This window comes from Aulostomus chinensis, chromosome 7 (genome assembly GCF_037954235.1).
Source record: "Aulostomus chinensis isolate RoL2024-O1b breed Wild chromosome 7, RoL_Achi_v1.0, whole genome shotgun sequence".
NCBI classification, from domain to species: domain Eukaryota; kingdom Metazoa; phylum Chordata; class Actinopteri; order Syngnathiformes; family Aulostomidae; genus Aulostomus; species Aulostomus chinensis.
The window spans coordinates 6,709,836-6,725,646 of record NC_141326.1 but is presented as its reverse complement, the minus strand read 5'-3'; the positions used below and the strand labels follow the sequence as shown (position 1 = coordinate 6,725,646).

The following is a 15,811-nucleotide window of genomic DNA, read 5'->3' as shown; positions in this document are numbered from 1 at the left end:
TATAGGTTTTGCTGTTTGCTGGAGCTCATTAATGATGTGTCATTTCCAAAATGCTAATCATGGAATGAAAATGATTGGCTATATGTACCATGTTTGTGATTTTACCTCCATTATTAAATATATTTTTGATGAACAATTTTAATCATTTTTATGTCTGAATTTAAAGGATGTTTTTTTTGCCACATAAAGGTACAAAAAAATTGTAATTTCAAGGTACAGGATTGGAACAAAAGAGGTACATTTGCTTTGTTGCTCTATCCTTATTGAATACCTTTTCAGAGTGTACATATTTAGCACCAGGACATTAAGGTACATATTTTTCACTTGGGGGTACAGAAATGTTACTTTAGAAGTGAAGATAAGAAGGTATAAATGTTCCCTTGGGAAAGGTAAAGTACAAAAGAAAATAAATTGCTAAAATAAACTCCAGAGTTTGTCTCAAAAGTCACAACAGGAAACTCAATGTCTTTGAAAAAATTTCTGATTATACTGATTACATTTAACCTCTTCAGCTCACCCTCTTCAGCCCCCCTTCTTCCCAACAAAGTTTTTTCTTGCATTCTCAAACCTCTTAATTGACGCATTTCACACTCTTCCTGCTCCAATACTATCAGGAGTCATGACTCTGTTGTAATGCCCATCATCATGTGTGATAACAGTGACCATCATTTCTGACACTGACAGTAAGTCTTCAGTGGGAGCTGGGTGCCAGGAAAGGCCCTCCTCAGGATGTGATCAGCATTATCACAGAATGAAGACGAGAATAGTTACTGTTTTTCTCCTTGCTATTATACTGTTAGACATTGTTATGACCACTGCTCTAAAAGACTTGTCAGTGAAGAAAGTTCTTACAGGACACAGATTCAATCAGCAGACAGGCTGCTGATTGAATCTGTGTTTCTAATCAGTCACACTCAAATAAAAGCCATCCTTTCAATAAGGTAGTTCATTTAAATATAGCTCCCTCCTATGCTGCAACATCTGTGATGCCAGAATCATGCTGTTGCAGCTCTTGCCTCCACCATCCCAGCCTTCATCCCTGCCTCAGTGTCATATAGGTCAGTGGTAATTTGGAATTCATATCCTGCTTTACATCCACAGTTCTGCATTTGCCGGTTAACTAATGCATCCTGTTTCACTATTCCAGGGAGCGATTTTGAATGGAGCAGTCAGTGCTAAGTCAAGTGAAGTTGATTTTATTTAAAATCTGAACCCAACTGAATTTGTAATTCTAAAGCCCTGTGCTTGCAGATTTACTTATTGAAATGTGTAACATCTCTTCTCCAGAACTTATGTCTTTCACAGGGACAGTCTGACAAACTCACCATTGCTGACCATGACCTTTTTCTCAACAACCATTGATTTCAACACACAGTAGTTTAAAAAAAACAATAAAATAAAAAAATTCAGATGATACGACTATAAAATTGATCATAGACCTACAACCTAGGATTTCCTGGTGCCATGTGCACCGGTGGGCATCCTTATGTTCGAACATGGTGTTAGTTATGGACAAACTGCAACTTGCACAGAAGTGATCACCACTCACGTTCAGGTAGGGCCTGCCATTCCTCCCAATAACACCCCTTCAGGTCACGCTGTCATTGCCCATGTGAGCATTGAAGTCCCCCAGTAAGACAATGGAGTCCCCAGTCAGGGTGGGTACTCTGAACTTCTGACAAAGGGATTAATAACATAAATACCTGGCACTGTGAAAAGGATTTTAATTAAATGCAACTCTGAAAATAAATACCAAATTACTAATAATGCAAATTCTCAAACCAAAATTGTGTGTGTTGAATGTGGGGTGCCATTTGACGACTTGCATCCAGAGAACTCCCTGGAGGAGAGAGGAACTGATATGTTTGGGTAAGACTCATTTAAATGAGGAAATATACACAAATTGCAAGCAAATTGTGATCCCCTTCTATTCAGATGAGCTCTATGCAAACAAACTCAAGTTTTTGTCTTCATAGAGTTGGTGGAAACTTAAGTGCAAAATAGCATCCGGGTATCTTCCAGACACTGGATTACCATAGTCTAAATCAAGGCCAGGCAAGGCAAGGCAAGGCAATTTTATTTGTATAGCCCGTTTTCACAAACAGTTTGTCTCAAAGGGCTTTACATGGCATCATAACAACATCCTCTGCCCTTAGACCCTCACATCGACTGAGGAAAAACTCCATAGAAAACCATTTTAACTGGGAAAAATCTGAGAAACCTCAGGGTGAGCAACAGAGGAGGATCCCTCACCCAGGATGGACAGACGTGCAGTAGATGTTGTTACAGACAAGAAAACAGTTCATAATACAAAATGTGGGAAACATGGAAATGTTAATAACAGTTGAAGAAGGAAGCTTCTGGAAGGGTAGGCAGGGAGAGCAAGCCAGCTTGATGGGGGACTGGATGGCAGACTGGTTCATGGGAGGGAAGTGCAGGCCGGTGTAACAGCAGAAGGAAAAAGGGGGGGGGGGGTAGGTGGGCAATGCACACTGTAAAATCTAACAGTACATGTTCATAAAAGAAAAAAGTTAAGGTAACTCAAACTTTGAGAAAAGTTATCATCACTCATTCCATGAATTTATTTAACTCAAAAATGAAATGTTGATGTAATAACTCGGTTTCTTTGAGTGCACTTAAAGTTTTGGAGCGTTTAAGTGTCGGTAATGTAATTCCAGTTCATTCCACTAACTAATTTTCTATAAATTGTGTTTATATCATTATATCATCAAAAAAAATTAAACCCTGTGCAGCACGGGCTGCCGTTTAGCATTTTTCATTCCTTTGTCATCATTTTAGTTCAGAAATTTGTTTATTGTTAAAATAAATAAAGCAAAGGATGCATCAACAAATCTTTTTAAGCATATCTGGAAATCTGAAGACGTGCAGAAGACTGCATCGCTCAAGAAGCATGCTGGGATACCTGCCGGCACGACCCAACGTTGAGTAGACACTTGCACTGCACAGCCTGTTTCTGTCCGTCCTGACGAGGTAACTTGTGTTGAATGCTGATATTGCATGATTGTTTTGTCGACCTGTCTGTTTTTCGGACAGTTTCAGTTGTGAGCTCTTAAATTAGGGTTAAGTTACGTCAGCTTTTTGAGTTTCAAACTGTAGCACTGGGAAGCAGCATGGTTTAAAAAATAACCGCTGTGCCTCTCTTCAGTTGCAGTTAAATTTGTCGAAGAAAAACGACTGCTGGGTCTGTATGTCTCCTCAACTGCTAGTTAGCTAGTTTTCAGAACTAAATCTAAATAGAATTTAGCGCGAGCCTCGACTCCTTAGCGCTTTCCATCACTTTTCCACCGTGCTGTGTTAACATACCAATTCATTTGGTCAATGAATAAAATGTAGTTCATTTCTGCAGTGGACAGATAACGTGTTAACCGCGAAGAATTGTTTGATGAAAAAATGTGGAAATGTAAATTATGTGAGTTTTCTGGTTCCTTAAAAATACAGTTATTGAGACATTACAGGCTCTACCATGGCCAGTATTCCACGGTTTCACCTTTACCATGCCTTTATACCAATTGCATGTGTACATTTACTACTTTAAATTCACTGAAGGTTCGTTTGTCCAGAAATCATTCAGCTAGAAGAGTGGCAGGTGGTGACAGTCATGGTCGGACATTTCATTGGCCTGTTTGTGAATTTAAGCAGCCATTTGTTGAGAGGGAAATGTTCAGTCATCTAAGGAGCATTTAAGAAATAAGGAAATGGTTTCATGTCTGTTTACGGCTTGTAAGTTTAAAGCAAACGTTTACTCCACATTCAATGCACATAAATGCAGAGAACATCAGAATGCATCAGACTATGATGTAGCTGTTGTCGTGCAAAACATTCCGGATGTTTCCCAGGATAGTGACATTGACCATGACTCTGTGGAGCAATCTCGTGATGATGATGATGATGAAACTGCCCTTGTAGCAGGCACTAGCACTGAGGGATTAGCAGAGAAGTTACAGTACAATCTGGCTGCTTTCTTTTTGAAAATGCAAACTATTCTCCATGTGTCACAGAGGGCAATACAGGAAATTACTGAGCACATTGATCAGTTGTTTTCACTGTCAGAACCTCTTGTCAGAGAAAAAGTAATTGAGATACTGAAAAAACATGACTGAACTTTCACTGACACACTTGTAAGTGAAATTGTCCAGGCAGTTTTGGAGAGTTATATTTTGCATAAATCTGTTACCTCTGAAGGACCATTGTCAACAGCTAAGAGGAGAAAATCTTATTTTGAGGAGAAGTTTCCATATGTTAAGCCCGTAGAATACCGAATTGTCATCAGAGCGCACCTACATGTACAGTATGTGCCTATTCTCACATCATTACAACGGTTGTTGCAAAAACCTGATGTACTTGAGAAAGTCAAAGAAACAACATTGCGTAAGCCTGGACAGTATTTTTCACATTGCGATGGCTCCCACTATCAGGAAAATAAGCTTCTTTCAGATGAGGGTGAAAAGTTATCAATAATTCTCTATGTTGATGATTTCGAAATTGCAAACCCTCAAAGAACGTAAAAAAAAATTCACAAAGTATGTGGAGTGTACTGGACACTATGTAACATACCAGTTAAGTATCGCTCAGTCCTTCATTCTACTCAGTTGGCCATTTTGTGCAACTCAAATGATGTACGACAGTTTTGATATGAGAACGTTTTTGCACCTCTCTTGAGTTATCTAAAAACACTTCAAGAAGATGGTGTCTACATTGAAAAATTTGGTGAGTGTCTCAAAGGTTCTCTCAAATCAGCTTACCTTTTTCCATCCTATCACAGGATTTCCACCGGATGTACTGCACGACCTGTTTGAAGGTGTGGTTCCTGTGGAGCTGGCACACTGTTTGAAAGGTTTGATATCAAAAAAATATTTCACGTTGGAGGAGCTGAATAAAGCGATCCTGTGTTTTCCCTACCAGCATTCTGACAAAGTTGACTGTCCTCACCCAGTTCCTCAAAATTTTGCAAGTCGAGGAACAATGGGTGGGAATGGGCATGAGAACTACACTGTTCGTAGACTGCTATCTGATCTCATTGGCTCCAGAGTGCCAGAAGGGGACAGAATATGGGAGGTCCTAATGGAATCAAAAGATATAGTTGAGCTTGCTATTTCTCATAGTTTCACAGATAGTACCATTCAGTACATGGCCTGCAAGATTTTCGATCACAGGCAACTCCTTCAGGAAGTCTTCCCCAATTTAAGATTGTGACCAAAGCATCATTACATCGAACACTATCCTTTTCTCATCAAGTGCTTTGGTCCTCTGGTGCACCTCTGGACAATGAGATTTGAAGGGAAGCACAAGGTTTTCAAGAAGATAGTTTGTGACACTTGTTGAAGTTCGCCGACTTCACCTGGTCCGTTGATGAGAAGAGATCAACCGGAGTCGTCTGCTTTTGACAAATCAACACTTTATTTCACACAACAAAGCAGACACAGATATATCTGGAGACCCCACTACATGCACCTTGAGAGTGCAGCAGAGAGTCTGAATAAGATATTAACAAACAGTGAATATATGCTTGAAGCCACACCTTTTTTGCATACGTAATTTTACACTCATGCATATCACACTTCTTGATTAGTACTCCAGCCTCCTGCACAGTCAGGTCGTCTTGTCCTGTTGTTTTCGTCATTCAGCCTTGACAGTTCGGGGGCAACTAGCAGCCTGCACAACTTAATACAAACAATCACGTCATGTACTTATACATAATCATAATGGTGACATATGAACAGAACATGATCAAAAGCTCATTTTCTCACACACTCATAACTACAAAAATGTATTGAAAACCTTGGCAGAAAGACACCAAAACATGATGGCATTCTATCTGTCATCACAAAGGTTTTTCAAGCCAACAGTACAGACTTCAAACGTTGAATCTGTCTTTATTGAATCATTGCCTATTGATACACATTCAGTAGTGTCCAGCATCACAGACAGCAGCAGTGTATATGGCTCAAAACAGGCAACCATTCAAGTCACAGCATTTGCAGTAGGCATGTTCATATGTAGTGGGACACATGCTGCCTTGCCTGAGTTTAAAGAGATCAGAAACATATTGCTCATTGGAAGTCATCTCTTTTTTCTGTTGAAAGACTTGTACTCAATCCAATTTCATCAAGTGATTGCCCTAATTGGTTTAAGTAGTCGACAGCATACAAAAATTAATTTGTTCAAGTATAGTCAACTTAAATGTCCAATAGTCAGAATTCAACATTTTAAGTTACAGTTACTTAGATGGTTTAATTAATCAGCAATAGGAAAAAAGAGTGGAGTCTACTTAAAAGTAGTACAGTCATAACTTAATATTATGAGTCAAATAAACTTAAAATTCTAGTTTTATCAGAAATATGAATTGAATTTCAGAATTTTATATTTGGGATTTTAAAAAAAGCTCAAATTAAATTATTCTTTTGTCAATGACCACACACAATGCACTCCATTGAATTGGTTTATTTACAACCAACAATGTGAAATTATAGACACATATTCAAAACAAGACCTTGTCTTCATAAAATTAACAAAATGGGTCTTTGCCAACAGTAACAGTAGGCTACATTCTTACTTTTTTGCTGCAGATATGACCCTAATGTTCAAACCATTTCCTTCCAAATACGATCACAGCACAGTTTTCAATAAACAACAAAATAAACAACACTCATCATATAGCAGCATATCGTGGGTACACTATGAACAAACTATTTGCTTTGTGTGCCAGACAACAAAGCAGGCATTAAGAACAATTATGCTGTTGGGCAGAGTTGTCAAACTACAACGTTCTAACATTTGCCCTCGATTGTTTCAGTAAAAAAAAAAAAAAAACTATACTAGAAGTATCACATACAGTATAAATGTGTTTTATGCTGGCAAATTCAGAATATAAATAAATAAGTAAATTAAAACCAAAAAAAAATAAATAAAAATAACACTGATTGTGTAGCAGCAGGTACTTTACTGTAAGTGCAAAATGAAAAACTGTATGCTTTGTTTGCCGAACATAAATAGATATTAAAGACAGTGGCATCAAGACCAACTATGCAGTGAGGACCAGAGTTGATAAAACTTAGACTTTCTAACATGTCTTCTATAGAGTTATTTCAGTAAAACACAAACACTAGAATCTATGCACTATAATAAGTATCACAAACAAAATGAGCTACTGCAAGAAAGTTTGCTCCATTAAGTGCAGTGTATTTGTGCATCCAGATATTTGTGCATCCAGCGTCCAATCCAGAAATGGACATGGATAATTGTGTCTTGAGTATAAATGTGTTTTACACTGCAAGTTTTGGAAAAAAAAAAAGGTTGTTTGTCACACAACCGCATACATTGTATTGAGAACAGTACCATTAAGAACAACTATGCAGACAGCACATAGTTGAGCATAAATGTGTCCTACACTGCAAGATCATTTTTCAGCTTTTGAAACTTGGGTGGTAGCTCACTGCGACCCAAATTTAGCATCACCTGCTGAATGAAGATGAATGTGTTTTTTAAGCACTTTGGGTACTGCAGGTGGAGAGCGTAAGTAAAGCCAAACAAGAGGCACATTGCCTGAGGTAGGTTGCTGAGGGTGTCCATAACAGCACTGCCCTCAAGTATGATACCCACTCTTGTAGGGTTTAGTTTTGGCGATCCTGAGCTTGCTGAGCTTGCTGGGCTTTCAGCACTGGTGTCCTCATGGCAAACAATTCCCACTGGAATGTCCACAGAGTCATTCTATAGTGCGAGAAACAAAAGAAAAAGAGGATATTTCAGTTAACAGCAATTCATCTGCAATCAGTTGTGTGGTCTTTATTTATATTGTGATTTTTACAATTCGCAGTGGTTTTATTTTAGATAATGTTGCGTAAAAAAGCTATTATTTTTTGTGTGTTTGTGTGTCCGTTGTGGTGTAGATCCCATGTTTTGACAGTAGGTGATGTTTTGGACAGTTTGATATGTGAAAGGTACAAATAGAAAAGGTGTTAATTACTCTTCAGGTGCTGAGAAGGGAGAAGCATGGAGTTTGTTTGTTTTTTGACTGGCCTAATTTGAGCCAATTTGTTTGCCGTTCTTTCAAGTTACTATTGGAATAAGTGTGTGTAGATCAATACAGGAAAATATTAGAAATACATTGAAGATGTTTGGATTAATCCCAGTTACAGCATTAGACTTTGTTTTTTTGGAGAAATCAAGTCACTATACAAAAAAGTCACTATACAAGCCCCATGAATTTTTGCATAATTTGCAGTACAAAATTCAGGAACTAATTTGCTCTTGCTAACAGGAAAGATACATTATCTAGTTAAAATTAACTTAAGTTCAATGAAACATCTTAATAAATAGTAATTATCACAACCCGGCATCCCAAAAAAACAAAACAGGTAAACAGAAGAACTGATCACAAAACTCACCAAACTGGTCTTGAAGCACATGGATGCATCATCGCCAAGTATGATAGGAAGGCCTCGTAGGACAAGACACCTAATAGCTGTTGGCTCAGTGCTCTGAAAAGAGATATAAGGCATGAAAATGTATAATACTTTATTTGTTCATACAAAAAATTACCACAAGGGAAAGTGGAAAAATTATTTTTTGTAAAATGTATGAACTAAACATCAACATCCTTATGAGGAAAAAAAACAGGAATATCAACCCACTGTTGTCTGTTGTAACAGATCAGCTAACTGCTTGCCTATCCGACCTCCTGTCTTCCTCTTGAAGATGTCCATCATGCTTGGGCACAAACCATCAAGAACAGCAAAGAATTCTTCTTTAAGATTTCTACCAACAAGCCGGTTAAACTCCATGTACACCTGAAACATATGAAATAAACTCAATTTTGATATCCAGGCAGAGTTACTTATAACACTAATAACACAAAAACACATGAAATTTAAAGGACACTTTCACAAACCTGGCTTTCTGTGAAGAGTGCTGGCCAGCGTTGCACCATTTGGCTGATATCAGGCTCACGTTTTACAACCTCTTCCTTTCTAAGGGAAAATATGATGTCCATGTTTTTTCTGATGAGAGAATCATTTGGGGTTTTCTTCTGCATTTCGTTGACCATCGCATCTCGAAAAGCTTCAAGCCTTGCAGCATCCATTCCCTCTGGAAATTCTGGAAGGTAATTGACCTCCCCTCTCCGTGCCTTCTTAATGTTTTTGCGAGAAGGCTCACCATCAACATTGTATTTTCCACGTTTACCACCATTAACTGTTACATCAGGCAGTCCCAGCTGGCGCATTTTCGTCCTGTAGTTGCCCATTTTGAATTTGAGACTGTGTATCCATCCCTGGCACCCAGATGAAGAGCCCTGTTCTTTAAGGCAGGGGTGTTCTGCTACCAAAGCTTTTGCAACAATTTCAAACTCCTCTTTTGTTGGGTAAGCTTTGTAGCCATAGATTTTCTCTGCCAGTCCCTCTAGAATATCATGCTTCATATCCTTTGTCAACTTCAGTGAAGTGCTATCACGAACATGGATCAGATTTCCTAGGTGTAATCTGTATTCTACGTCTACAGGAAACTTTGGAATGCCAAATATATCAGGCCACTCTTTTCGACCCTCCGGAGATGAGGTAGATAAGATGTCTGTGTCAGGTTGGCTGCTCATTTCACTGCTTACTTCATTTTGCGGCACTGGGACGAGATCAAGGACAGGGATAATTCGGATGGTAGGTTTCTCGGGGAGCTCAGAAATGTCTGTGAGATTACACAGTGCATTGTTAAATTCAGGGTCCTCGTACTGTAAAGCAAAGTTGTAATCAGGGTCAACTGATTTCTTGAACCAGCTGATTAAATCATCAACTGTATTGGGACGGGGAGTCATCGTCATTTTTCGTATGTCTCCCTCACAAAATATAACCCTCATTGTCAGCTTCTCCTCTGTAGCCATCTGAGGGAAAAAAAGAAACAACAGTTTTAACAATTGACAAATCGTTTGAGAGTTACCATAAGCCTCCCTTGTACTTTGTAGGCTGAGAGTGGAAAGACATCATTTAAATCAGCCAGCTTAACCACACACATAGAGGGGCCATCAGTGTAGCATAGCTGGTAGGACTGAAAGTGCTCATGGTACCATGTTGTCATTTTTTTGCAGACAAACAGAATGTCTGGGTTGGCTGCTATAATCTCTGTAATCTGACCAAATTCAGGCAGACCTGAACAGGAACCAACACAGAGCATCATATCTTTGTTATACTTGATTCCATCAATGCAGACAGATGATGCAACAAGCACAGAGCCAGGAGTGGTTATTTTTTGAGGGAGTACTCTCTGGACATCATTAGGAAAAGTTGTGACCAACACCATTGTAACCTTTGCCATTTCAACTGCTGGTCTGAAAAATGAGCTACAGTCCAAAAGGTAGCTGAGGGCTTTTTGATGTTTAGTAGCAAGAGTCAGGGCCACGTTCTTAAAATTCTGGGTCTCTCTGATTACTCTTTTGAAAAATTTGTGTTTACCCTCAAACCTCATTGTCCAAACATCAGTTAAAGGACCAAATTTCTTTATCAGGTGAGGGTAATGTTCTGCATAGTGGTGTTTTGGTCGCAATCTGAAATTTGGAAAGGTTGACTGCAGCAAGTCCCTGTGCTCTGCCAACTTGCACTCTAAAATATGCAGAGTTTCATCAGTGTGCTTAGGTGCCACAACAAGCTCCACAATATCCTTGAGGAGTATAAGAACTTCCCAAGAGTCATTTCCCTCAGGGACACAGTGACCAATGAAAAGTGGAAGAAGCCTGATGATGGACCAGTTCTCCTGACCGTTTCCACCAATGGTCCCTTTGGTTGAAAATCCTTTGCCAATTGTCTGAGGCTGATCAGTCTTGTCTGTAAATGTGTAATTAAAAGATCTTATGGCCTCATTCAGCATATCTAAAGTAAAATACTTATTGGCAATCAGGTCTGTAAGACACAGAGACACCTCAATGGGGACAATTCCTTCCAAGACATCATGTAAAATGTCCGGAGGGTAACCCTTGACCAAATGGAAGTGTTCCAGATTTTTAGTAAGAGGACATTGTCGTTTCACCCCCAGGTTTTGACTTAAGCTTGAGTCTTTCATCACATCTTGCACATGCCTGTCATGAGAGTTTTTATCTCGGAGAAGAAACAAACCAGAACTTACGTCTTTTTGCTGAATGTCACCTCTGGATGCCATGCAGACTCTGCAAAATTTGTTTACCGTGAAGCTCTCATGGAAACCTGCAATTGAATGGGCGGCAAGGTTATCAGCTGCTACACAGAAAACTGTTCCCTTCACACTGGTGCCTAGCTGCTCTACGTAAACACCATGTTGTTCTAATGAAACAAGATCATGGATAAGAGGTTGTAGAACTTTCTCATAACCACACTGTTTGATTGTGGAGGTGTTGCAAAGTAGAGCAAGCTGAATAGAGTTTAGTGTTGATCTGTATTTGGCCGGTATGTTACCAATAACCCAATATACTGCACTCATTTTGTGTTTCAGCTTTGATGTTCCCAACGGATTGGCTACTTCAAAGTCATCAAGATACAGTATCAGTGCAACTGTGAACTCATCCAATGAAAGAAGGCCATTTTCCTTACAGTGCTCTCCATCTGCATATGAACTATATTCATGTGGAACATGCACCTTTTCTGACATTGCTTTTTCTAAAATGTCAGTTTTGTTTAGTAGTTTTTGTAGCATCTGTTGTATGGGCACATATACAACTGTTTTTGTGCCTTTTTCAACAACATATTCTATAGGCATTACCAAGGGAAACTTATTCCTCACATAGGCTGCCCTCCTTTTTACAGTTCGAAGAGACCCATGTTTGCCACACAATGATGTCATCACATTACTTTCTGAAACAGCAGACATTATTTCTTTTACAACCAAGTCATTCACATCTGGATAATGTTTCTTAAGTACTGCCTTGACATTATTGTACAGTAAAGGTTGTGACAGGTCATGTATTTGGCAAAGGTGTTGTATCACTTCTTGTACAGCACTCTCTGGGATATGCAGAATAGTTTGCATTTTCAATAACAGAGATGCTAGATTGTGTTCAAGCTGTTTTCCTAAACCATAAAGATCATCACAGGCTTCTTCTATGACATCTAAGTCTCCTGTGTCAGAGGTTTCCTGTTGCTCTACCTCAACCTGACCTGTATTTTCTGCATCATCGCAAGTGTAACTGGTTGTACTGACAATTACTTCAGACTTGAAATTCTTCCAAGTATGCTCTCGATGTATTTTACTTTTGTGTGCATTGAAAGTGGAATATACACAGCTCTGAAATACACAGTCTTTAAAAGGACAATCAACTTTGTGATTCACTTTTAAGTGAGTATTCCGCAGATGAGCAAAGTATTCAGTTTCAGTGCAGGGTTCAAGAAATTCACACGACAAACAGCGAAACTTATTTTGAGAGTCTACAGTTGGCAGTTGCTCCACACTTCTGTTGTGAAAGCGGGATAAATGGCTATGAAGTGCATTAAGAGACTTGAATGTACACATACATTCCTGATGCAAGCAAGGAAAGGGCTCAGTTCTAGCATAAGTCCCATGTTTTAGCCTGTAGTGTTTAAAAAGCTGTGCTCTTTTCTCACAGATAGCAGGGCAGTACTTGCATTTCCACTGCATTTTCATATGACTTTAAACAAAAACAAAATAGTGCAAATGAAGCTAATGTTAGTTGGTGTAAGTGGGTATTGATGTTTTTTTAAAGTACATAATAATTTGAATTTTATACAAAACTGTTTGTTATGAACACCCTGCAAAACTGTAGAGAACACATGAGTAGCTAGCTTATCTAAGAACACAATGCTGCAGTTGTTCAATGCTCAACATTTACCTGAGTAAACACACACAAATTTAAATAGGTTTCAGACTAGAAATATTCAAGTAATACTTCAAGAAAGAAAGAAAACTCACCTCATTCTGGGAGAAAATGGAGGCCGAAAAAGGCACAGCTTTCCAACGGACTCCATAGGACAAGCCCAGACGAGTCTTGACTTTTGAACCAATCACAACAGGACTGAGGTAAAACTTGAAAATTCAAGTTTGTTAAACTTACAGAAATGAGTACACTCAATGACTGCCTCATATAGCTCCTTATATACTCATACTGTTTAAGTAATGTGATCAAACTAATATTTAAAAGTGTAATTTACTCAATCTGTTCGTGTAAAATGAAATTCCGGGTTAACAGTGGAGAGCTGGTATATTTGTAGCCCAGTGAAAAAAGGTAAAAGGGACTGGGGTTTATGAATGTTATTGTTTTTTGTTCTTTGTTGTGTCATGTGTTATGTTGACAAATATGTTTTTTGTACAGTTAGAAAGTGTTTTTAGTTGTATGTGTTGTAAACAAAAAGTTACTATGTTTATAGTTAGAAGAATGCTGTTTTCTCTTTTTCGTTAAATGCATGTTGTGCACAGAAGTGTCCAGCAGGGGGCGGTGACTGGTCTGGTGAAGTAGCGACAGGTAAAGAGGAGAGGGAAAGCCGGAAAAAAAGAGAGACGGAGAGAAGCAAAGAGCCGAGCAGAGACTGGAAGAGTTTGTGTTGGTTAAGGTGCGCTGGACACATAAAAGAGGAAGTTCGACTGTCTGTCCTACGTCTCGGAGACGGACTCTGTGTGTGTTTGCAACGTAAGGTGCTGTGTCGTCGGTCTGACGATCAGAGAGGAACCTTTTGCAGTTAGCCTGGTTAGCCTAGCCAGGCCTTCGACGCATCAGGTGCAGAGTGTGTACACGTCCGGCTTGGACCACAAGGGGAGAAGTGAGCGCCACGCTGGAGAGGTCCTGTTGCTGTCTTCTGACGGAAGGAGAGGATATCTTTGTTGACGGTTTGGACGGCTTTTCCGAGGAGTGTTTCATATTCGAGTGGAGCGAGGAGCTGAAGATTGGAGACCCCCGACCCTCGCCGGACATTCAGGCCTGAACTTTATTTACTTTTGGTCATATATCCGTATTGCCGGCTTTAGGTAAATTTATTTGGTAAGTGGGCCCACATATAGCCTATTGTGATTTTATTTGGTGATTGCCTAATTTGCTGGTTTAATTTATTTTCATTTTATCTGATTTCTTCAAACATATTTTTATATAAATACTTAGTATTTTACTCATTTGCTTGTTGAGAGTTTACTTACATTTAAAAGAACCCAGGGCCTTGCTCTTTAGTAGACAGCCAAGAGCAAGTACGATACATCAAATGGAGGCACCACTGGGATTGAGTTTCTAAAATTTTTTTTGTGTTGTTACTGTTAATCTAAAGCATAATCTCTTTAACTGAGTACCTGTTTCGAAAAGTGTATGGTTATTACCCAGAGTAACTAAGTTCAAGCTGTGTTAGTTCATGTGTGCATTAGTGTTTTATGACATTCTGATATAGTTTTATTGTTGTTAAGAGGAAATTTGTGTAAGATGGAAAGCCTCACTGTGTTAGTTAGTGAAATGAAGAACTGGTGCAGGGGTGAAGGTCTTGAAGAGGACCATGCACTGATGGTGATTGTTCCAGAAACAACCAAAATAGCAGCTTTCGAAGAAGCTTTAGAAGCTATCAAGGTTTTGGGTCATGTGCGTGTAAGAGGAAGGATGTTCAGTGCTAGGCAAGGTGGGTTGATGGTGTTGTGTGAAAGCAAAGAGAGAGTTTATGCTGATAATGTTCCACCTGAGGTACATCCTGGGGAAGGGCCAAGAGCATGGCCCGTAGTCATCATTAGTGAAAGGGCGGCTGCAGAAGATGAGTTTAGTGTTAAGTTAAATGCTTTATTGCAAGCAGAGGGAAAGACAGTAGACGATGTGCTGGCTCTCTTTACTGGTCAAAGCACAGCCCCGTCATCCACTGAAGCTATCCTACATGCTGTCTGTGATTTGCTAGACAAAACAGCTAAATCAGCTGCTGAAAGTGGAAGCTATCGTTGCCTTCGCATTTTTTCTGGTACGCTACCAACCCCTTCAGGTGAAGAATCATTTGATCATTGGTTGGAACAAGCAAATTTGATGGTGGCCGAGAGTGATTGCCCTGGAAAAGAAAAAAGGAGAAGGATCATGGAACGTGTTAAAGGCCCAGCCATGGAGATTCTCAAAGCAGTTCGATTATCAGATCCTGATGTCAGCCCAGAGCGTTGCCTAGAAGCTCTTTAAAGTGCGTTTGGGACTGCTGAATCTGGAGATGATCTGTATTTCTCTTATTGGCTCATGCAGCAACAACCAGGAGAAAAGCTGTCTGACTTCTTGAGGAGACTGGAACGTTCTTTGACCAAAGTCGTTCAGAGAGGTGGATTGCCAGCCCATCAAATGGATCGAGCCTGTGTAGAGCAGCTTCTCCAGGGTGCTGTAACGTCTGATCTCATGTTGATCCAGTTGAGACTAAGAGAGAGGAAAAACAACCCCCCTAATTTCTTGCAACTGCTAAGTGAGGTTCGCAGTGAGGAAGAATATGAAGCCTCTCGTGCCAAATTGAGTCCGTCAGTTAATTCCAGCCATGTGAAGCAAGAGGTTAGTGATAAACAAGCTGAGATTCAAACCTTAAAGACCGATATTAAAGAGATAAAGTCAATGTTTGCAGCCATGGCGACAAAGTCTCAGCCTACAGAAACAGAAAGAAATGTTAAAAGTACAGGCAGAGGCATGGCACACAGCTGAGAAGGATGCAGACTCTGAAGTTTTTGCCCTGAGAAAACAGGTGAAAAGACTGCAACAAAAACTCAATAACAAGAGGACTAACATTGCAGATACTCCAGCTGCTGTCATGACAGCCGAGACATCGCAATCAGATCAAAATACTCCAAGAAGGTCCTGCAATGACTCTGATGAGTATTTCTGTTACAAGTGTGGCGAACCTGG

General features: G+C 39.5%; 1 protein-coding gene across 1 annotated transcript; it reads right to left on the bottom strand.

Moving 5' to 3' along the window:
* Positions 1–6,501: 6,501 nt before the first annotated feature.
* LOC147258420 (uncharacterized) lies at positions 6,502–13,129 on the bottom strand. The gene is made up of 6 exons (XM_086208293.1): positions 12,898–13,129; positions 11,125–11,201; positions 8,909–9,889; positions 8,652–8,807; positions 8,406–8,498; positions 6,502–7,728 (listed from the first exon to the last, which is right to left on the bottom strand). Exons 2-6 carry the CDS (start codon positions 11,155–11,157, stop codon positions 7,405–7,407), a joined length of 1,587 nt encoding a protein of 528 aa, XP_086064419.1. The 5' UTR covers positions 11,158–11,201; positions 12,898–13,129; the 3' UTR covers positions 6,502–7,404.
* Between the last annotated feature and the right edge of the window lie 2,682 nt (positions 13,130–15,811).